At 41.6% G+C, this 23377-nt stretch overlaps 1 protein-coding gene across 2 annotated transcripts; it reads right to left on the bottom strand.

The window, feature by feature from the left end:
- Positions 1 to 1268: 1268 nt before the first annotated feature.
- Positions 1269 to 16215, bottom strand: LOC104033728 (SERTA domain-containing protein 2-like). Of its 2 annotated transcripts, XM_075712909.1 has the most exons (4): positions 16143 to 16215; positions 14477 to 14516; positions 12993 to 13111; positions 1269 to 4915 (listed from the first exon to the last, which is right to left on the bottom strand). In XM_075712909.1, the coding sequence occupies exon 4, from the start codon at positions 4909 to 4911 to the stop codon at positions 4060 to 4062; it is 852 nt and encodes a 283-aa protein (XP_075569024.1). In that variant the 5' UTR covers positions 4912 to 4915; positions 12993 to 13111; positions 14477 to 14516; positions 16143 to 16215; the 3' UTR covers positions 1269 to 4059. The 2 variants fall into 2 exon arrangements, with proteins under 2 accessions (XP_075569024.1, XP_075569023.1); XM_075712908.1 differs by lacking the exon at positions 14477 to 14516.
- Between the last annotated feature and the right edge of the window lie 7162 nt (positions 16216 to 23377).

A 23377-nucleotide genomic window follows, 5' to 3' on the forward strand; every position in this document is an offset into this window, starting at 1 on the left:
GATCTTAATAACTTAACTCTTCACTGCTAATATTGATTTTTAATAGCTCAAAATTAGTTTTGCAACTAATTATAACTCATCTCCCTCACAGAACTAATAGCACAGGTTATTTTCTTTAGTGTATTTTCTCTTGCTTGCACAGGAGAATTAGTCTTTTTAAATCTTGCTTCCAGTATACAGAACAGGGAGCTCGACAGAGCACTCGGGGCAGTACATGCCCCTCCTCAGCTCACCCTGTTTTAAACCAGCATTGCACCGAGCTGTGCTGCTCAGCATACTTCTAAGTTCAGATCTTTCAGTGTTGCTAAAACTGATGAAAGCATATGAAACCCTGCACCACCTTTAAATAGTCTCAACATGACCTGAAAGCAATACTTCAAAAAATATTTTCTTAAAAGACTGAACTGCAGCATACCTTCACAAGGCAGCATTTTCTATCGCTGAACTTCAAGACCCATCCGTACAGGAGCAGGTCTGTACCGCAGTATCGGCAGTGTCCTGCTCAGTAATGCACTCACAGGGCTGACGTCGCAATGGTAACGTCCTGGAGTCAGCAGGCTCCAGGACAAAAGGCAGGAAGAATTCCTGGTCTGTAAGTAGCAGCCAATGCAGTCTCAGCAATAAAATGAATCTCACTGCAGAAGAGTCAGGATCTCATTTTAGAGGTCCACAACAGGAAGAGAATGGAAACCTTTAAACCTGAAGTCACTGGTGTCATTTGTTAGCACAGACTAGCAACCAACCTTCCAGTAGCACCGAGCAGCAGTATTCTTGTCCCTGACTGACAAGTATACAAGTCTGAAGTGTCAACAGTGTTTGCATCGAGGACACTTGCATCTGACACTTGCTTTCAAGCATGGCAACCCCTGAAGCAACACTAAGAACCACAGGGGCTGGGCAGAATACACGGGGCACTCGAGACAAAAACCAGAGGACAGCTGAGTGCTAACAAACATTTGTCACCTTTCCCAACAGGAATGCCCCCAGCCCACCGGCTGGAAAAACCTCTCTGTGGGCCATGCCTGGTTCTGTGGGGACAGGACGCACGAAGGGGATGCAAAGCCATGCATGGTATTTAGTATTTCTGGGGAGAAAGAAAGGAAGGGAGGGGGGAAGAAGTATAAAAGCAATCACCTAGGGAAAATGTTACATCTTCGTGAGTAAAAGACCGAAAGTGCGGCAAGGTACTGTGTTTTTTTGTTTTGTTTTTAAAACAGTCAAAATAGTGAAGGCTTCAAAATATAAATGGTTAAACTGCAAAACTGTGGCTTTTATTTCCAAACATACAATAAATAGGTCCACCACAACTAGCCTCTAACTTCATTTTACATGGAAGGATTTTAAAATTAGTTTGTGCATATTTAAAAATTAAACTTCCCTTTGCACATAATTCCATACATAACCGAACTGCATTACATACCAGCTTATGGTCTTGGCACTGTGATGCAAGCAACCAATTAGGAACAGAGCTTTGTAGCAAGCGCTTGAACAAAAACTGTTGATAAAACATCTACCAACAAGTTAATCTATTTCTGAAGTATACAAAAACTTCAGCATGTAAATGCTGAAAAGCAAGTTGTCTTTTATGTTTCTGTAGGGGCTGCAAGGTGAGTAACTGCATTTATTAAGTGTTCACTATTTGCTACATGATACAGTTTTCATACCAAAATATCTTTACTGCATAGTAACATTCCGTATTTTCAAATGCAAAAAGAAATTAGATGCAGTCCTTTTATTTTATTTCTCATCACTGAATTTAAAGACATTTTTAACCACAACTCTGCTTCATCACAGTGCAGAAGGCCCTTAATATTTCAAGGATTTATTCAGACATATATTTAATACAAAAGTAGAGGCTGAGGAAAAGCCGGAGTAGTCTATACACAATGCACAATCTGTGTACATTCTGAAGCTGTACCTCTTCAAGAACTATTTATACACTCTTCAAACAAATCCCTTTATCCAGCAATTCAAAATACTTTAGATCAGAAGTTTTATATTAGAATCAATACATTATATGCATATAAATACATTTATACCCTTCGGTTGCTAAACAACCCAGATGGCTGCGAGGACGTGACCTGAACTGGTTCTCCATTGGTTTGGGATACCAAATTGTATCGGCAGCTAACTGTTAACCAAAATAGTCACAGTAAAAAAAAAAAAATGGAGATCTTTGCACAAGGTAGGTGTGCCACAGCATCAGTCAAGACTAGAAATACTAGGTGACACCCTGGCCCCTTCAATAGGGCCAGGATTTCAACTTCTGTGAGATGCAACACACAGGCAACATCTTTTCCCTCTGCCAATGCCCCATGTGTGAAAAGTCTCAGCAGAGCAACAAAAAAACCCCAAAAACCAACAAACCAAAGCAAAGCTTTTACAACTGCAAATTTTCTTACAAGACAGGTGCTGCAGCTTTCAAGAACCAAGTAAAAGCTCTGTAATTAAAAAAAAAAAAAAAAAACCAAAACAAACCCAAAAACTAATGTGCAAGTGTGTAGTTCAGAAGATGACAGCAAGGATCAGTATAGATCTCAGTTCAAGCTGAAACGCAGTATCCAAACTGTCTTACGGAAAAAGAGTTCTCACTGCAAATCTCATCTTCAGTTAATGAGTGCGCTTATACATACTTATATACACACCTGCCATGCACACGCACCCCTCCTTCCCCCGTACAATCTGCAGCACCACCAGCAGCAGCCACCACTCTGGACGCCTCCAAAGCCCACCCAGGCCCCAGCCCTGGCGCTGCACGCGAGCCGTCAGACCCCTGAGCTCTCAGGGACACAGCTGCAGGACGGTTCTTAGTCATCAGCACTGACTCACCACATATCAATGAGTATTTCAGGAATATTCAAAGCAGTAAGCACTGGTGCAGTAAGAAGTATTCCCAACCTTGTTTCTTAAAGGATACAGAAACGTTGACTCTCTCAAGTATCCTCCAAAGGTGCTAGAAGTTTTAAGTTTGAAGCGTTTCTTTCCACAATGCCAGGTATACAAATGTGTATCTTTTTAAATAATATTGCACATAAAAATCATCTTAAACTTTGTAGTGAAAGCAGGGTTGAAGGACAGTGTTTTCCAAAACAGATTAAAATGCTACCTGTACATAGTGAGTTTTAATTTAAAGAACGCCAAGATTATTCAAAATCTAAGCACGTAATACTGACAGAAAAATGTTAAATTGCACAATCTACATATAAATTACATTTGTAAATACTTAAAACTTTTTAAACATTGAATACCCTTGATTTCACAAATCAGCTAGGTCACTGTCAAAGGATCAGCTTAATGAGTTAGAAGTACTTTCCCCCAGAAAAAAAAATAGAAACAAAAAAATCTGCAGTCTTAGACGAAGCACTGGAAAGAGTTAAAGCATTTCAGCTCAGAGGTAGTGCTAAACACATCCAACTAGAAGTCCATTATATTTGAACTATGATGAAATAACGTAGTAAAATGTAGAAAGACTATAAAATTTACAAAAATAAATAGTTCTGAATGCTTTAGAAAATGCAAGAGACTTCGTTGATAAGTGTCTTGATCTGCTTTTCTGACCAAAAGAAAGCAAAGTGTGTCTCATTTTTAAAATATACCCATCTCTAGTAACACATCTGCAATCCACACAATCCAACTATGCAACTTGACGTATGCCAACTTGGCATAGACTCTGATATTAAAAATAAAGTGGAGGCTTTGTAAAAGATCATTTCATATGAAATTTGTTTTGCATGTAAATTCTTCTGACAAATTAAAAATTGCACATAAAAAAGTTTATTGAAAGAGGCATGAGGGGTGATAAGGGTATGTGGCTATTGTTCCACATATACCCTGGAAGGAAAATGATGATTGCACAGTTCTGATAAATAAATATTTTTTTTTTTTTTAAATCTGCCACTTTTTTGGTTTGTAAGTTTTGGAATTATTTAGAAAAATCCCACTACAGACAAATTATTTTTAGTTTGTGTTTTAAAGAATTCTTTACAACTTTTCCAGTGGCTTTTATCCTGAAACCAAATGAAAGTGGCAGTTGAAAAGTATCTTTGGGTAAAACAAATATCAGGATCCAACGAGAATTTCCATGATGTGGTCCAACTCACTGAGATCTGTTCTACATATCTGAATGTTGTTTGCTGAAGAAGAATTACAAGATGGAAAGGTTTTCAATGGTTCTTCTGTAGCAAGAGATGGTGGTCTGGGCGGCATTAGTGGAGGGCAACAAAAGTCTGAATCATACATTGAAGTGTCAATATCTTCAAAAATGTCATCTATTGCCAAATCCTTCAAGTAACTAGTTGAATTTGAAATCTCAAAGGAACCAAACACACATTCAGCTCCCTTCAAATCCTGTCTATCATCTTCTAGTTTTAGACCGGTATTTTCCGGAAACTTTGGCTGGTCATCTCCAGTAGGAACCAGACAAGTAGGCGGGCTTATATCTTCTACAAAGTCTAAATCCTTCAGAATAGATGAAATAGCAGATGACATATCATCATCTGAAACTATCAGCAGGCTATTTTCAATTGGGTCTTCTACAGACCGCAAGTCGCAACAGTTAGACTCTTGCTGACTAATACCTGAAGGCAACTGAAGAGAAATCCCAGATGACTCCATCCCTGTGTAGCTGTGAGAACTAGGAGTAATGCCAGGGCAGACATTAATTGGCTGCTGATTACTCTCTTGTCTCATCTCCTCTTGAATTTGCCGTACTGTGTTGGCTATGAGGACAGAGCGGTGCAAGTTCGGTTCCACCAGCATTTTGTATGTCTGTAACTTGGTGAGGCACATATTAAGCACCAACTGCCTCTTAAGCGGATATGGCAGATTTCGACTGGAATCAAAGGCACTTGAGAGACCAGCCATGTTCTCCTCATAGTCACTCAGCTTGCGTTTTAGACCTCTCCCCAACATGAACCTGAAAGAGAAAAATTATGAGTTAACCTTGGGCAAAACTATCGCTGCTTCTGCAAGATCTCAACAGACACTTCTGAAGTCTGTATCATACAATGCGTTGGTTAACTTAGACTCCAATACCGTAGAACACTGAAAGACAGAATAAAACCCTACACAAGATACTACTTTCCTTGAGAAGATACACTTTCCAGCTCTATTGTTTCACAACTTTTTTTTTTAAAAAACAGAAAACATGAAAGATAGTAACTGTTTTTTTAAAAAAGCTATATACTTCTAAGATTTGGTTTTAAGGTTTACTTTTAACTCTACTATGAGAATATGCATTTCATTATTTAAAATCTTTAACAGGTGAGCTTTTTAGCCTATTATCTAAATTATATAGCATGCAAAAATTCATTAATAAGAAATATCTGAATGTCCACATGAAATAAAATAGAATACTAAGGATTATAGTAACTATACAGAATATTTGAACATTTTCATTTTAACATTCGTTCCTAGGTACAGCAGATAAGACTTCAAAGCTAGTTTCAACACCCATTTTTATCTCATTAAGATATCCTTAATGTCTTGCTCAGTGTCTCTGAACTCTCTATAGAACTCATTTCTCTCCCTCTTCTTTCGTGACTTAAAGTTGTTTTACCACAGTTGAACCATCTCCAGCAAGACCAACGACAGGGCCTCCCAGGGATCCTTATATCCGTTCCATAGTTAAGCAGTTTAGCTAAATGGTGGGAGGAAATTTGGCCGGGCCACAGAGCTCACAGAATGATGATCAGTGCTCACGGCTGCTGGTTCACAACCTACTACTGACTTAACACTAAGGACACCCAGCAGGAGGCTATCAAATGGCATTTTGAAAGTGACCAGTTTCGGTAAATAGCTTAAAGAAAAGAAATAGAATTTAGTTGCTTTCAGTCTCCTTTGTGTGCTTTTGCATTGAAATATGGTAAGTCTAGAACACTGTGGTACAAAAGACTTGTACGCATGCACACCTAAAACACACACGTGATCCAAACAAATACATGTTTGGGTACTTCGCAATTATCATTCAACATAGGAAGTGTTTTATTAGGGACAACAAGCACTATGCAATCACTTGTATAAACACAGAAAAGGAGTATACCGTGCACAGGAAACACTGGTACAATCTCAATTACACACATCTTCATGTGTCCATAGAATACAGACACCTCACTCCCAAACAATTAAAAAAAATTAAGCAATCATAAATTAGACACCCAGTGGCAAATTAAGGGCAGATTCTTCATACACAATGATCCAGACCCTACATGCTGCAGAGGGCCTCCCAACTTCCTTTTCATGTGAGCACTGGATACTGCCAGCAATAGCTCAGCTGATTGCCGCAGCTGCCAGCTGCTAGCCTGTTGCTAGACTTTTGGGGACAAGGAGAAGGCAGCAGGATAAAGCCTCTTTTACTTTTGGGATTTCTCCAGATTTGCAGGAAGCACTGCAAGGCTCCATGGCTACATCCATCTGCCTAGACAAGGCTGTTGGAGAACTCAGCTCCTCTGGAGGAACAGAAAGTAAGCAAGCAGCACGTACTTCTCAGTAAGACAAAGGAAAAAACAGACAGTTGGTAAAGGAGTTTAAGATTTCTCGATCGCACTCACTTTTTCTTTTAGGGATATACTGGGATGAAATCAAATTTGTCATAAGAATGCATTTTTACAAAACAGCTAGTAGTTTAGCCTATAGTACAGTTTACTAACACATTCACTATTAAAAAAAAAAAAACCAAACCAAAAAACTTTAATTACTTGTAATTTTACCAGTGCTGCAATTTCTTAACTTTGGAAGTCTGTTTTACTCCGAAGTTTTCTGCTAAACTGCCACAGCACCAGCCGATCTCTTTAAAAATCATAAGGTGTCTGGATGCAGTGTGCCTATTCACCTAGGGGATCTTCCCACACTTACCACGTATTGCTCTCCTATCCCAGCATGTCATTTAGAGCAAACAGAACCAGACAGTACTGAGCGCACAATTACAAACAAAATCAACAGAAATCTGGATACAAAATTCAGGCACCAAATACAACGATAAAAAGTATTTGAGGGCAGTGTGTGTGTGTGTCAGGCATCCTCAGTCAAAGTACCAACAACACTGTCAGCAACTGGAAATTTTAGACACAATCTATGGAAAATCACGATTATGCAGGACTTTACAGTAAAACTGTTGCTAAATATACAACTTATAACATATCATGAAGACAATTAGCGTCTACAAATCATAGAAAATTCACAATAAAATGATTAACTCTCCATTTTTAGTAGCATTTAAATGTTGTGTACTCCCTAAGGCATTACCCCATACCGTTACTATAAAGAATAAAAATATACATCAAAATGGCTATTTGTTCACTAAGCAACCATCCTTCCCATACAATGCACGCTAGTGTGTGGTTTTTTTTTTCCCCTCTCTCCACTAATTCACACTCACAAGCCAACAAAATTAAGACCATACAGGGAACAGTAGTTCTGACATTTTATACATTCAGAATGCTTGGTTTTGACAATTTACTGCTATATATTTTAAAATATATATTTACATTTCATTAGACACACAGGAAATACTAGACATATCTATTAGAATTGTATGAATAATGTTAATTTCTAACATCTCAAAAATGTGCTATTATTTAAATTCTGTAAGCAAGCTTAAAGAGCAAGCAAACTATCATATGTGAGGATATATAATTTCACAAAAACAACTTAAATTGAAACATTTAACTTTTAAATTCATACAGTAGCCTAATTAGACTAAGTATTTCATGCTCATATATGCAGACACCCTCCTTTTCATTCCTCAAATTTCCTTCCTAAAATTTGTCCCAGAGCATTCTAGAAATGTGCAACAAAGTTTGAGCATGACAGCATTCTGAACTATAAAAATGAAGTGCAACAAACATTATTTGCTCCAATTTCTGCTTAACTAACTCCTCACTCTCTACAAGTCAAACATTTGTTTTTTTTTTTAAATACACAAACAGTCCTATCTTATGTTTTAGAAGTTCTGCCTGTTCAGTATGATTTTTGCCTAATTGCAAGGATCCCCAAGTCTCCCTCCAGAAGCCAGATGACTTCAGAGGTTACATAAAAATTTGGAAAAGGCTAATGAAAACCAGAGTACCACTGGTACAGTGGATTTAAAAATGACTAGTGTCAGGGTTGCTACAGGAGACATTGAATTTCAGTTCTTGTCAAACACACTCAGCTGCTGACCTACAAAAGATACAAAGCCCCTTTGTCACCAGCTAATCTACATTTTATCAGGCCTTTTGCTTTACTTTCTAGCACAAGAATTTCTGACAGGGTCATATCCTTAAGAAACTACTCCATATTTTCCAAGTAACGTCCTATTGTAGCACCGCGTATTAACACACACATCCCAAACCCCCAATTCACACACCAGTCAAATGCTCTGCTTTGACAGCATTACTTTGCAATGCAAGATGTTGATCACATTATTTAATTATGCAGTGCTCCCCCCACTTCAATTTTTGGTACTAAGGAAAACAAACAGAAGTCCACACAAAAATCCACACTACCATGCCCAGACGATCCTGTATTACTGAGTGACTGCTGCACAGTCGTCGGTCCCTTCAATCAGCTGACAGAATGGCACAGCCAGTTCAAAGAAGCGCAAGTTGGGCATACTAAAAGACAAAGAGTGTCTAGAAACTGCACTCTCGTTACTCCAGCCTAATTGCAGGAACCTCCTCAGATCTCAAAAAATTGGATCAAGTAACAGGATTTTGGAACATGCCAATCTGATAAGTCTGTAATTTGTAAGTAAATAAACTGAACAAAAATTAAAAGTTTATGCCAACTTCAAATGTGAGGTCTATACATAGCTGTTCAATAATAAAAGCAGTAAGCTGTAAGTTGCCCTTCTCTTGAACTTTAAGATAAAGTCCAACAACCAAATTTTTTCTGAGTTCAGATGCTCTATTTTAGGATCTTTTGTCACGAAAAAAACCAAGAACGAGGAACAGCACACCTCAATAATTTTTTTTCTGGCATGTTCTCATTTTCTCTCATTATAGTAATGCAAACTGAGCCATTTATGGCAGAATGCTTTTTTAATTAAAATTATTTTGCAGATACAGAGAAAAGGAAGCAAAGCGAACTCCATGTTTAGCAGTGCCAAACTCTCCATCCGTGTCTCTGAACTACAAAGGAGTCTGTATGTAGAAATTCTGCCCCTGACAGCATGTTCCTCAGTTGCTTCCAGTTCCATGGAGGACATTTCACAGAAACTCCTCCCTGCTAAGATGGGAAGAAGCATCCATGCACTGTAATCCTACACCATACCAGGGTTTGAAAAAACTTGGAGGGAAGAGGCATGTCCCTGGCTGGCAAATTTGCACAGAATACCAAACAAACAGGCCTGGTCAGAGTGTGCAGCTACTCAGAAGAAACATTCCAGAGAATTCCAAGAAAAATTCACATTGCGATGCGTTGTGGACAATACAGGACTCGTGCCACCATTTCAGAGGAAAAACACAGCTCCATCTGTCACAGGGTCTGATAGTGCAGTGCAGCTGCCACTGACACATGGTTAGGAAGTACAGCTGGAAACAGCCACAAAGAAGAATGCAGCACGTAAAACCCCTCAATTACTTCTATCTGGGCAAACTACTTCTTAATTTCCTCCTCCTCACCTTCCAAAAAAGGGTTTAAGAGAAAGTGAAGTGATGTTTAGAACTCGGAACTGCACACAGCTTTATTCAGTAGAGAAAAACATCAAAAAGCATGAGTATGTAAAACACAACTGCCACAGTTAGTATTGTCTGAACATGAACTTTTCATGTTCACAAAAAAAGCACTATAGTCAACTACACAAGAGTTATTCATTTACCATTAAAAATATGTTTAAATAGCAAGATCATCAGTAAAGTACTTGGCCTGCACTATGCAGGTCAAAATAATTTATTTCATTGATAGTGGCCCCTTCTGGCTTTTCTTTCTAGGATATTATTAAATTCAGACTTGCTTGATCCTTTTCATATAGCCACAGTGTTGCTTTTTTCAGCCTAAGATTGTCTCAAAGTGATAACTAACTTTTTCTCATGGGCTATAAGTAGCAGATTTGAATAGGTGCAAGCACCTCAGGAGTGAAAGCTGCCTGTCTTGTTTTCAGTAATGCGACTTATGTATTAAAATCAAAATTAGAGACTCCTTGCTATTGTAATTTGGGTAATTCCCTTTCAAAGTCTTCTTTGGCTCATAACTGTAGAAAGCACATAACAGTAAAACCAGACAGAAGTCTCTTTGGATTGTAAACTTGTGTTAGTACTGACCGAAGCCAACTGATAACCTGATTTCCTCCTCTCCTCTCTCTTCCATGGGCACACATTTCACAACCACACATCTATCTGCAGGAAGCGCAAAGGAAGGACAAACATCCCTACAGTTATGGTTATTTCCCAGAATTATTTGATGTATGCATACTATTTTTCATTATAATCTTTCCCCTACCTGACATACATTTTATCTTAGGCAACACAACTTCATTAATAGTTTTAATTAAGTGGTGGACTGGCTCTTGACTAGTGTTCCATGTACAAGAAGCCACACAAGAAAAAGGTAAGGCTGAAGGTACAGTTCACAGACGCAGTATAAATCCTTTCCTCCCATCCGGACTTAACACTGATCACTTAAACATGACTTACGTAACACCGTAAGCTGTCAGACTACACAGAACAGTGTATCTGATCTGGTGTCCCCAGCAAGTATTGGAGATCCCCATAACATCACATCTTGGCTGTTAGCAAAAATTAAGAGGAAGTGAGGGAAGGAGGGTTAAACACCTCAGAAAACACCAAAGTAAAAAAGTAATTTGGACCTGACGACACTTTAAAATACACAAAAATGTATTTAAGTTCATTGCCTCCCCACCCCCCCCAGCCCTGCCCCAGTTTAGCCAAGATGAGTAACTGCCAGAGAAGGCGCAAGTGGCTAAAAGTGTGCATACAGGGAGGAGTGCTGTCCTACCAGCCTACTCCCATACCTGAACTCCTGTGTAACAACTTCTTTAGAGGAGTTATAAGTGACCAGAAAATAGCTGCTCAAAGAAGAGAGAATTAATGTCAACTTTTTGGTCACCAATTCCTGACCTGTAATACACCTAAGTCTGTTACTACTAAAGCAACTGGAACACAGACCCAAGACACGCTACTGTTCAGACTTAAAAAAAAAAAAACAAACCCCAAACAAAAATACCCCCAAAAAACCCCCAAACACCCCCCCCAAAACCAAACCCCCAAACCACACAGAAAAAAACCCACACCTATGGATGTACCTAACATCCTTTCCCACATTTTGAAAACAGGAGTAGGCTGAATAGCATTCATTAAGTAGAGGAAAGGAACGCGAGGAAGACTGAGTCCAGCACAGAATTAGTCTGGAATTCATAACCTTCCCACGGTCACTTCACTATTTGTGGAAGTAGAGAATAAATATGTATCATACACTAATATTTTAGGAGCTGAAATTATGTTTACACAGCACTTGGGATAAGTTTTACCTTGATTTAAAAGTTAGTTTGAATCCCACACACACAACCTGTTTATGTTATGTCTAATAGGATCTGGAAAATTCCTGCACTTCAGGGACATCTTTCTAAGTTCCTTACTCCCATTTTATTTCATATAGCACTGGTAAGAGCTTTGCTTTACAAAAACCACAGGTAAGTTTCAGAGCACAACATTTCACTCTGGAAGAGAAACTCCTCTGGTAGGATGTGTACCTTCCACAAGCTAAAACAAGTCGATCTGTGCTGCTTGCAACAGTAAATGAACCGTATTCTCAGCAGCTGGTATCTATCACTAGAGGCTAATATAGACAGCTGCTGAAGCAGTACCAGTGTTAAGTAGAGAAAAACTTCCATCCTTAAAAGAAAACAAACTAAACCACTGACACTCTTCTCCTTCCTCTCCCCCTCAACACTTGTGTGTTTAGTTCCACATTTACAAATAAAGCTCACAGGTGTATATTTTTAATGAGAGTGTGTTTAGCAGATGTTTTTTTCAGAATTGTGGTTGGATTTTTTTTTTTTAAGCAGAAGGATGGTCTGGAATCATTTAAACTAAGGATCAATAGTAGCTAGCAAAAGCTAACACATAGTCAAGAGTTACCAAATCTAGAAATTCCCATAGTAAAACTAAACTGTAATTAAATGAGAACATAGAGGAACCCAAACAACAAGAACCAAACCAACAGGGTTCCACCACAGTATCTCACTGGAGAGACAAATGATCATCAGAACTGCAAATGTGACAACATACCTCTGCAGAGCTTGTTCTAATCAACTGAACAGTTCTCAATCCGTTTTCTTTACGGTATCCGTTTACTTCAAATACAGACATACTGAATGTATTCGCCTACACAACACTAACATGTATTTTAGCGTTACGGTGATCTAAATAAAGATCCATTAATAACAAAAGTTATAGCTTATTAACTATATCAAATCAGCATGCCCATAGTTTAACAGAAAAATCAGACCATTAACAGTAAAAAACACGGGGTGGGGGGAAGCTCTCTTTCCCTGATAGAGGACCATGCATTTACTCTAGCTCTCTGTATGTGATACTTAGGTAAGTAATTTCCAATAACTGAATTAGAAATCACCTTAAATTTTCTCTAAAATAGCAGCACACAACTTTTCTTCAGTATCCAAGGTGCCTTCTCCTCACAAGACAAGACTGTAACACTCAATTTCAGCCCTGAACAGTGGACCTCACTACAAGATTGAGTCCTTAGTTAACAGGTTTCCAAGAAACATGATCTTATGGCAATATTATATTCTTTGTTAATTACAGTACTTCCTTGTTATGAAGGGAAAAAAAAAGCGTGCAAATTCAGAATATTCAAACCAAAGAGCTTATACTATTCAGTAAGCCTAAGCACTTCACTTAATATTCTATACCCTGTTTTTAAAAATTATTTTTCAGTTTACCATTCTAACCTACAAAAATAACACCTACAGCTGATTATCAGAACATGCGCTATGCACATAAGATACGATTTCATTAAAACATACGAGTAGTTACCCTTAGAAAACAGAAAGGAGTCCAGGCAGGAAGATTCCAGATTTTGCATAAAGTGTGGTCATCCAAGAGTCTTGAACTATTCAAGAGGCTTAGCCATCCACCGAGGTAGGACGATGTGACTTAAGGGGAAAAACAAAACAAAAACAACAACAGAATATTTCATTACTATGTGAATTTTTTTTAAAACCAGAAATATTAAGCACACAATTCAATGCAACTTTTTCAACGCTTTGTGCTAAATACTATTAAAAACAGTTAAACTGAGTAAGAAAAACTGAAGTTCAGGAATACACCAAAATAAGAGGACCTAATAGCTTCACCTATGAACACATAAAACATGGGAATTATCTTTCACAAACCAATACTGCAGAATAGAACACTGATTCTCTAAGTGCTAGGCTTTAGGATAAGAACTTGCATCAATACTTCTTCAGGTTACTGAGCACCGATTTACAGTTGTAATCATCTCAGAAATCATGTATCAGGAAGGACAACACCATGAACTGTGAAGAAGTACATTTCAGAATTATCCCCTAACATTTACAGGCTGCAGAAGGAGTTATGTTTTTATTAAATTCCCTAACCTTCCTCATTTTCAGCATACACAAAACCAGTATGAGAAGATAGCTGGCAGGATGTCCTATGATTGCATATAATATTCAGCATGGCATCATTTTCATCAAAACCCTGACAAAGCAACATCTGCAGTTTGGCTAGAGACCATATGGATTAAATCATGGACTAGATCAAGGCACTGGAAACTCTGGGAAATGTGAAAAGGCTGAAGTGACAGTAAACTATGGACTAGGCAAGGAGATGTGGAGGGAACTACATGATCCACGCTCTTCAGGTGTCAAGTCCACCTGAAGAATCAAAGTTTTTTAATTCCAAGAGTTAAAGCCCTTATACAGGCTAACAGCCTAACATCTGGATTGTATTTAACATGTTTGTGTGCATACAATATACATACATACACAGACACCTGCCCTCCAACTACAGCACAGGAATTACTTACAAATTTGCCACAACAGCAAGGATCAGTACTTATCCAGATAAACACAGTCCTTCATGATCAAGGATCAAGAGTTCATACATTATTTTACAAATCTTAAAAAATACATAGTGAAAGGCAGTCTTACATTTAGACAGATGGACAAGTAAACAAATACAGTTCATCTTACATAGCAACTGATAGCCTGATGCTAGCAAAGGGCTCCTCCGTTTACAGAATCTCAGAACTGTAAAGATGCAGTAAAACAGCAGTAAAATGCCCGTGACCAAGAACACCAAATCTAACCCACAGCAATAAACACATTAACATCTCCCTCCTCCTCCTAGAAGCTGACTTCTTTCCTATCATAAGGAGATCCATGCTATTTGTAAATAAAACAATAAAACCAAACAGACAAATGAAGATTCATAACCTATTTGCCTTGGAACAGCAGGACTTCAGGAGGTCACTACTGAGGTTCATTAAAGTGTACCTGTTAGGTCACAGGGGGAGGTGTACATCCATTGCATTTTCTATACCATGAATACAAAAGAACAAATGTTTTAGAATGTTAAGTCTTTTTAGCACTAAAGAATCCTAAAAAAGCTAACAAGCGTACTAAAATGTTGAAAAGTTTTAGACTTCAGCATCTTAGTTAAAGAAAAAAAAAAAAATCTAAAAGCATTTGATAAAAGGTTGGACTTCTAAAATACAATTAACTATTAATTTTTTGCTAGAAGGAGCTTAAGTCCAAGAAGTTACTGAATTTAATTCCTTTATTATATACTTTAAAGGACTCCTGCAAAATTAACTGTTGAGGTTATTATTTTTCCCCCATATGATTTCACACTGGGATGAGTGTCGGGAAGAAGCACAGCAGTAAGGTTACTAGGTTCAGTTTTTACAACCTGTTTAAAAATAAAATAAAAAAAAAGATGCACGGTAGCTGGCAATCACGATGAATTATATGTGCAGCAGATTATTTTTCCTTTCACTGTCTTCCCTCAGTTTCCTAGTACCCGTTTACAGGTCACTTTAGAATTTTGAGATTATAGCAGTAATTTCAACGTTAATGGCGTTTTCCATATTGCAGTTAACTGCCTAAACTAAAGAATCTTAGCTGAATCAGAAACAAAGTATAAAACTACTGCACAGGGCTCCTACCTATGTTTTTGGAAAGGAACTGTTCCAACATAGTTTGAAATTCGAATTCCAGGCCTATCTAGGGCAGAAATTATTAACTGCCTCTATTAGCGGGATGAATTTACGATATGCGTAAAAGAGACCAAGCTTACGCTCCTCCAGCCTTACCCACCTACTTGTAGCTCAGACTAACACCCGCGTTTACTCAGACAAACAAAACCTGCTCTTCAGAACGTAACCGCAGCGAATACACAAGTCGCAACTATCGAGAAGCGGCGATCACGAGTGCCAGAATTCAAACGGCTGCGACTGAGGGCAAGGCTCTTTCCTGCCCCCCTCCCCGCAGCCACTCCCGCAGCGCCCGAGGGAGCCTGCCACCATTTGGCCTTTGTGGAAGGAGACTCGCCCGTGCTTCCTGCCGGCGGCCGCCCGCGCCCCCCCCGCCGCCGTGGGCAGCCGTAACCAGAGACAACCTTGGGCTTCCCGAGCTGCGAAAAGTTACACTCCTCCCCCTTCCTCCTCCCCAGCTCAGCACAGACCCCGGCCAAGCTAATTATAACTGCGCTAACAACTTCCACCGCAGTCCCCGCTCCTGGCGCCCTGCTCGCCGGCCTCCCCGGCCCCGGCCGCGCTCCCCCGTCCCCGCCCCGCACCCCCGGACCCAGCCGCAACTCCTCGGGGCCCGCCGTGCCCGCGCCCCCCTCCCCACCTGCCTCCGCTGCCCCGTCCCCGCGCTCCGCCGGGCCGCCGCCCTCCGCGCCCTGCCCCCACCCCCGGCAGGGCCCCCCCGCCCCCCCGGGGGCTCCCGCTGCCCCCGCCTCGGCCGGCCGCCGCTGCCCAGCCGCCCCTCCGCGGCCGCTACCGCCCTCCCCCCCGCGCCCTGTCGCCTCCCTGCCCCCAGGCTCCCCGGCCCCGCTCCCGCCGAGGGTGGGGGCTGCCCTCCCGCCCCCTGCCCCCTCACGGCGCCTCCCTCGCAGCCGCCGCCCGGCCCGACCCGACCCTGCCCGGCGCCCCACCTGGGAGCGGAGGAACCCCCCCCGTTCCTTCGCAGCCTGCCGTGCCCTCCCTAGCCAGCCGGCCGGGCTCCCTTCGGCGGGGCTGGGACTCCGACCGGGAGGAGGAGGAGGCGGAGGCGAGCGCCACCCCCGCCGGGCCCCGGCAGCCTCCGCTCCGCCCTTCCCTCCGCCCGCGGCACCCACAGCGCCGGCGGGAGGGAGGGGGGCGCTGCGCGCACCGCGCCCGCCAGCTGGCCGCCTCCCCATTGGCCAGCGGCCCTCCCAACCTGCCCAGCAACCATTTTCTCACTGGCCGGCGAGCCGGAGGGGGTTGGGCTCCGGCTGGCCCCGCGGCACCGTCCAGTGAGAAAGCTGGGGGAGCTGAGGCGGGCGGGGCCGAGCGCCGGCTTCGCCCAATGGGAAGGCGGGCGCCGCCGAGTCCCCCGGCCCCCGGCGCGGCGCTCCGGGAGGGGGCCCCGCCCGCGCGGCGCGGCTGCCGCTGACGGGGACGGGGGGGACGGGGGGGGCGGAGCGCGCGGGCAGGCAGCGGGCGGCACGCGGCACGGCCGCGCGCGGGCAGGGTAGGGCCCGGCCCCGCCCCAGGCCCGGGGCCCGCGGCGGCGGCGGCGGCGTTCCCGTCCCCCGGCCGGGCCGGTGCCGGTGCTGCTGCCGCGCCGTGGGGCCCGAGCCCACCCGCGGCGGCACCGGCCACCCCCGACCCCAGCCCTGCACCGCCCGCTCGCCCCCCCGTTTTGCTGGTTTTGGTTTTTTTTTTTTGCTTTAAACTCAGTCTGTGAGCGAAATTGGCAAATTTAAGTATGAGGAATGGCGAGGGCCTCCGCACGGCAGCACGCCTGCAACTTGCGTTTCCAGAGCAGTTGGGAAACACGGCGCGCACGTCTCTCAACCGGCGATACAGCTACATCCAACATTGCACAATTCCTCCATAAATAGTCACTGGGGTTTTTTTCTTTCTTTAAAGATGAGGTGGTTTTGGCCATGCTCGAACCTCTTTCTATTTGCTTTCCACAGGCATTTACGTAATCAAGTTATATTGGCACAAGTGTTTGTGCAGACCAGGTTTCAAAATCTGACATTCAGGTATTTGTAAGGATTGATTTTGAGCCTTTGTCGAATCCTACCATGGGTTACCTGATGAATCCCCAAAAAGCTGCTCAGCTCTTTCAGAGATGAGTTTAGATTAATCCCTAGGACAGAAAAAACAAAAAAATCAAGCACGTTTGCACAGACAGGGTTCCTCCTACACTGAATGTGCGCGCAGACCAAATTCACACACGGGTTGTATGTTGGTCTAACAAATACTACAGAGACACTTGCAGTTGTCTGGTGGAGCTAAACTACAACTTTGATGAAACACGGGTTGCTTTTTGTCATTATTCAGCTAAAGAAAACCGATGGTGCTGTGAAACCCCTCAGGTCCAACAGATTTTAACCCCCGTGTCTCCCGAGGGGCATCTGCGAAGGGGTAGGAGCGCGCAGGGCCCGTGTCCCAAAGGACGGGGCGGAGGGCAGAGAGGCGCAGAAAGCCATCGCTGACCCCGGCAGGATCCACGGCTGGAGGCGCGGGGACCATCTCTGCAGGCAACCTCTCTCCTGCAGCATGCCGCCACCGATTTCTGGGCCGCAGCTGTGCTCTGACCTCGCTGCCGGGGGTCACGGAGCACAGAAGGGGAGCGAGTGCTGCCGCAAGAAGCATTAATGAATCCTTTTTGACACGCTGCTGGGGCTGTGTCGGAGAGGAGGATGCCTTCCCGAACGGCTGAGGGGTGACACCCCTACCCCCATGGTCCATGTGCTGCACCCAGTATAAGCAGGGGACCGGTGGCAGCGTTAAGAGTGGACCAAATATCCCCCCCGTACCCCTTCCCTTCCCACCACGCACTGTGGCTTACGTGGAAGAGTAACAACTCTAAGATGTTCAGGATTCTTCTGTCCGCTCAAGTCAGCCAGGGACAATCAGGACTACCACAGCAGGACCGACCCCTGCCATATGCTAGGGATTATCTCCAAGGAGTAGATACAGGATAGGCGTACAAAGGTAGCTGGTGTAGAAGGGATGTATCTGGAAGGATTATGTCTAATGCAGCATATAAAGGGGTCATTGAACCAGCGGCACCACCAAAATGTTTTAATAACTTGAGCAAAAACTAGGTTTTCTAGACTTGACCCCAGTTGGCCAAAACTATACGCTCTCTGTGCAACCCCGTAGCACTGGCACAGCGGACAATTCATTCCTCCCTCAAGCTACAGCGAGTTAATGCAATACCTGAGCCACTTTCTCCTCCCGTTCAGCAGACCTCTCAGAAAGACACCAACACCGGATACCCCGCTTTCCCCACTCTTTTTTAAGTTATTAACCTAATGCAGTCAGCTGCTTTGTAACCGATTTTTGTTTAACAGATAAGGGTGCGTGTGCCTTCTACAGCAGGAGTTTTCAGAATGGTCAGTTCTGCCATGCTCTGACAAGATCTATGAAAAAAAACAGGGAGTTGTTTAAATACACACATCAGAACTTTGGATTTATGGCCTAACGTTTGGAGAAGTTAATAGAAATTACCCAAAATACACTGATTATTTGCAAAGGTTTTTGTCACTTTGTCACTTGTGTCAAGTGTCAACAGTGGGATTCATATAAGAGAACAGGAACCTAGTTCAGCTTAGCGATGTTTATGTCCCGTGCAACTAGCATCTTAAGCTAGAGGAGCTGTGCTTGTCTCACAGGCTTAAGAATTCAGAGGTCTGAGCTTGCATATTGGTCTTTCTTCACAAAAACTTTCTTTAAAAGGCCCTTACTTTCTCAAATGAGGTCACGCTCTAGGAGCCTTTAATGCTCTCCCATTTTGCCGTAAACTAACCTTGAGGCAAACAGAGGACTTAACAATATGGGGTTTTTTATGATTTAAACATGGTCTTTCAGTATGACTACACTCACCGCAGCAGGCCAGGATACCATTCTCAGGAGCAGCATTTTTGCCTTTGCAGCAAATTTCACATGAAACAGAAAAAACCCCAACCCCAAAACCAATTGGGGTCTCTTTATAACTCATCTGAAAGGATTATTGGAGGTCTGCTACTTCTACTTACCTTCGTACTAGGCACCTATTCAAAAACAGTTCCAGGAACACAGGAACTAATGAAGACTGCTTTCCTATGGATTTATGCCTGTGATTAATTGCCTCTGCGTCCAAGGTACAAGCTCTAATTGAAGCTGGTCTCATGCCTCGAAACTTATGTCTCTCCCTTATCTGGATTACTAGATATCAGTACAGAATGCAGTTTTCTTCTGATCTCTCTTTCACCTCCACACTAAAAAAAAAAAAAAAAAATCCAGAAATGTAGTGACTGTGAGATCTGCCAGATTTCATTGAAATTAGCTATTCTGAAGCTGAATGACAGAACGATCATGTATGCCATACTTCTGTAGGGAAGGGAGAAAGGGTAGTGCCTACTGCACTAAAGCCTGGTTAGTTTTACCACCTCTTTTTGCTAGTAAAGCCTCTGGAACTACTAACTAATCCCATACTCAACTTTAAAAAAGAAAAAGCCATGATTCAAGATGGTAATTTAAAAAATTTGAGTATTTGTCAGAGTACTAAATAAGCCATTATTCTATTTTGCCCAAAGAATCACAATTTAAATGAAAAAGCACTTTCTCCCTATACCTTTCAAACAAAGCAGAGACACAAAAGCAAACCATGTTACTGGGCTTCAATTGAAACAAGTAACAATTCAACAATTTTATTTTAAACTTCAGTCAGCTAACTGGACAAAAAAATATCTCAACACCCAGTACTTTCAATATCTAGCATTTCTCTCAGTAATGATCTGAAAACAGAAAAGTGACTTTGTTATAAGTACTGTTTTTCTTCTCTCAGTATTAAACTTTTGGTGGTTTGGTTTTTTGTTTTGGGGTTTGTTTTTTTTTTTTTTTAGCAACATACCTGCTCTTCCCTTTAGAAGTCCTGTTTTGGAAACTCACACAACCCGAGGCTGAAGTTACATGGCATTTTGTTGATCTCCAAAACCTGTCTGTAATTGGCACATGAAAAATACGACATACTGTTCCTTTGTTGTAGCATTTTACTATTGCAGTACGTACTTGCCACTTCCCACATGCTCCTAGGGGACCTCCAAATACAGCAGACATGTGGATACAATTTCTTTTTAATTCTGTTTTTGCAAGAAGTCATGTAAACACCTGTATCTTCAATTATTCTTCCCTAAAAAGGTGACAGTTGAAATTACTGAATGTTTTCCCTGCAATGGAAAGTTGCCTTGAGCTTTATATGTTTCTGTTGACATGCTGGCCATGCATCGAAATTTACCACAGTAATTCTTCAGGTCATAAAACACTCATGTTGGGGGAATCTTCGTTAAGCAAAGGAGTAATTGGTTTTTTTAAAAAAGCTACCATACAAACTTATGAATATCATGTCAGATAATGAAATTTAAGTATTTTTCACTGGCTTAAAAAAAAAAAGTCAACTCACTACAGACATCTGAAGTAAATTTCTTTCCTGACAACTTGAATTATTCAGTGGGATTTCACCTCTTCGTGGAACTTCCTTGAAAAAAATAGAAGAATTTATCTTAACTGTCAACTTTGCAAGAGACACCAAAAGGAGTTTAGACAATCCTTGTGAAAGCTTACAGTTGAACAAGCCAAACTGACAAAAATACGTATTTTCCTAAGATGTGTATTTCATTTCTTTGGAACTTGGTGTTTTTGTACTTCTAGTATTAGTCACATAGTGTGAAATCACACTCATTTAAGAGTTGATGAGCAATCAAAATTTGTCATGATCGGTCATGGGTTTTTTGCATAAGGGACTATACATCCAAGGCCTGAGACATAAACATACTTCCACTTTGAACAGAAGTCACTTTTGAAAGCATTTTTATTTGTCTTATCCTAGATGTCAGCAAAGAAATGGATTTTTTTTTCCTAGCTTTTGACAGAGTTTGTTTCGTTATATGGGAATATGGTATAAATTGGAGAACTGTAAAGCAGTCATACACTCAAGTCAATATCCTGAGGCAAAAGACATCCATAATGGTCTGATATACTATATATATACACACTATACTATCAGTTAATTTACAATAATGCTTTTTAAAATGCCTACTAAAGCAGTCCAGACATACCCAAGACTTCAAAAACAGTCTAAGGACAGCTTTGAAAACAGGTAATTCCTGGTGAGTGTGAAGACTCACGTGTGAATCCCTAACCTGCTCAGGGCTGAAACCCCTCACTGCTGTGCCTCTGAGGCTGTCTGGAAAGGTGCTTTTCATCCAAAGAAATTATTTCCTCTTCACTTACCATATTTGTCCTTTAGGCAAATATGGCTACATTCATAGAGACAGGCAACATCTTTTGCTAGATAAACTCACAGAGCTGCGGAAGAGAGAATGGATTAAAACAACCCCAAACTGACAGAGCAAACAAACAGGGAAGTGACAAGCAGACAGGCTTTCACGTGCACAAGCCACTGTTAACACAGCCTGGATCCTCACACTTCTTGCCTTTGCTGAATGCCTGAGCTCCAGAAGCTCCACGTGTTCTGGGTTTTCTGGCAAGGGAGAAGGAGAAATAAAACCACAGGCACAGAGGCAGAAGTGGACAGATATTCAAGGTTACCTGAGAAGGAAGCAGATTTGATGTTAGCTATTTGCTTGAAAGTACTTCTTTCTGTGCAAGTCTAAAGCTGGGTTATGTCATTCAGACCAACAGCCTTGTTTCAGACATGGCGCTGACTGCTGTGCAACTTTCATGACTCTTTTCCCTAGGAGCACATAAAAGAAAAAAGGCTGCTAGAAGTGGTAGCAAAATCTTACAGAAACCTTTCCTAATTTAACAAAGGTTAAATTATTTCCCATTTTTATGTAGAAATTAAGACAATCACAGTCAGCAGGTAGCATCTCTTGTCATTTGTAGTAACAGTTCACAAACTAAGTAATTTAAAATTCATCATCTTACAGGCACCCCATCATTTCTGATATCTCTTAGTATCTTAAAAGGGGAAATACACTGTATTAACCTTTACATGATGCATATTTCACCAAGACTTCTTTGGTCTAGCAAAGAAATGACAGTGCAAGCTAGAAAATAAAGCTTTGTTTTTTTGTTGGTTTTTTTTTTTTTTAAACAGGAGAAGTGAAGCTACCCAGAATGAGCAGCTGAATTAGACTGAGACACACCAATAAAGCAGTAGGGAGACAAGCTAATTTTACACTGACTGGTGCTTGCAAAGTCAGACCAGTTCTAGGCACACGCCAGTTCTCTACAGTGACTGTGCAAGTTTCAGCAATGCAAATTCTTATACCTGCTGAAGACTTGAGCCAAGATATCAGGCATGTAAAAGCATGTAAGATTTGGCATAAGTTTTAAGAATGCAATAAAACAGAATATATATTTCTGTTTAAATGCTTAACTACGTAAATGCATACTTACCTAATGCCTTTCCTGTTAAGCCAAAGTCTCTACAAATTGCTCTAACTAGGCATAGCTTCCTCAGTAAAGGAACACACCCAGATGCTTCGTACAGCGAGATACAGAAACATACATATACACACACACACACTTGACATATACTGTTTCAGAGCTATGAACAAATGATACCAATACCTACCTGTAACATGGAGACTGATACACACTAAGGAGGCGGAGGAGAGCATCTTTTTAAATATCTTAATATGCAGTTGCTTATTTAATGAAAGTGGAGGGCGGGGGGGGGGGGGGGGGGGGGGCAGAGGGGAACACCCACAGTTGTTCAAACCTGTGAGTTTTGAACCAGAGTGACAGAAGGTATTTAGTTATCTGACTCAATGCTAATGTTCCCTTTCTAAAACTTTGAAACTGCCTGGCTTTCTGCTTTACCCTAAGGCATCTGCTGCCCAATTCAGCGCATCTATTCACACACAGAAAAGCATCAAGAAAAGCTTCCTGTGGATTTATAATTTTTAAGGAAGAATCTCTGATATTGCAACAAACACTGCCAAATAAAACAGACTGCTATGTCACTGTGAGATGTGGCAGTTCACATCAATATTTGTATCCTCCTGAAGCAGGATATACTACTGCGACACCTTTTAGTTATGAGTGATGTCTCAATAGAGACATGGAGTGTTGGCTTGTTTGTTTGGTCCAGCTGTATTATATGGACTGAACTTGCAAGTATCTATATGGTATTTCATAATTTAATACAAAGTTATTAATCAAGCTTTAATTGAGGAAG

This window comes from Pelecanus crispus, chromosome 6, assembly GCF_030463565.1.
Source record: "Pelecanus crispus isolate bPelCri1 chromosome 6, bPelCri1.pri, whole genome shotgun sequence".
Classification (NCBI taxonomy): domain Eukaryota; kingdom Metazoa; phylum Chordata; class Aves; order Pelecaniformes; family Pelecanidae; genus Pelecanus; species Pelecanus crispus.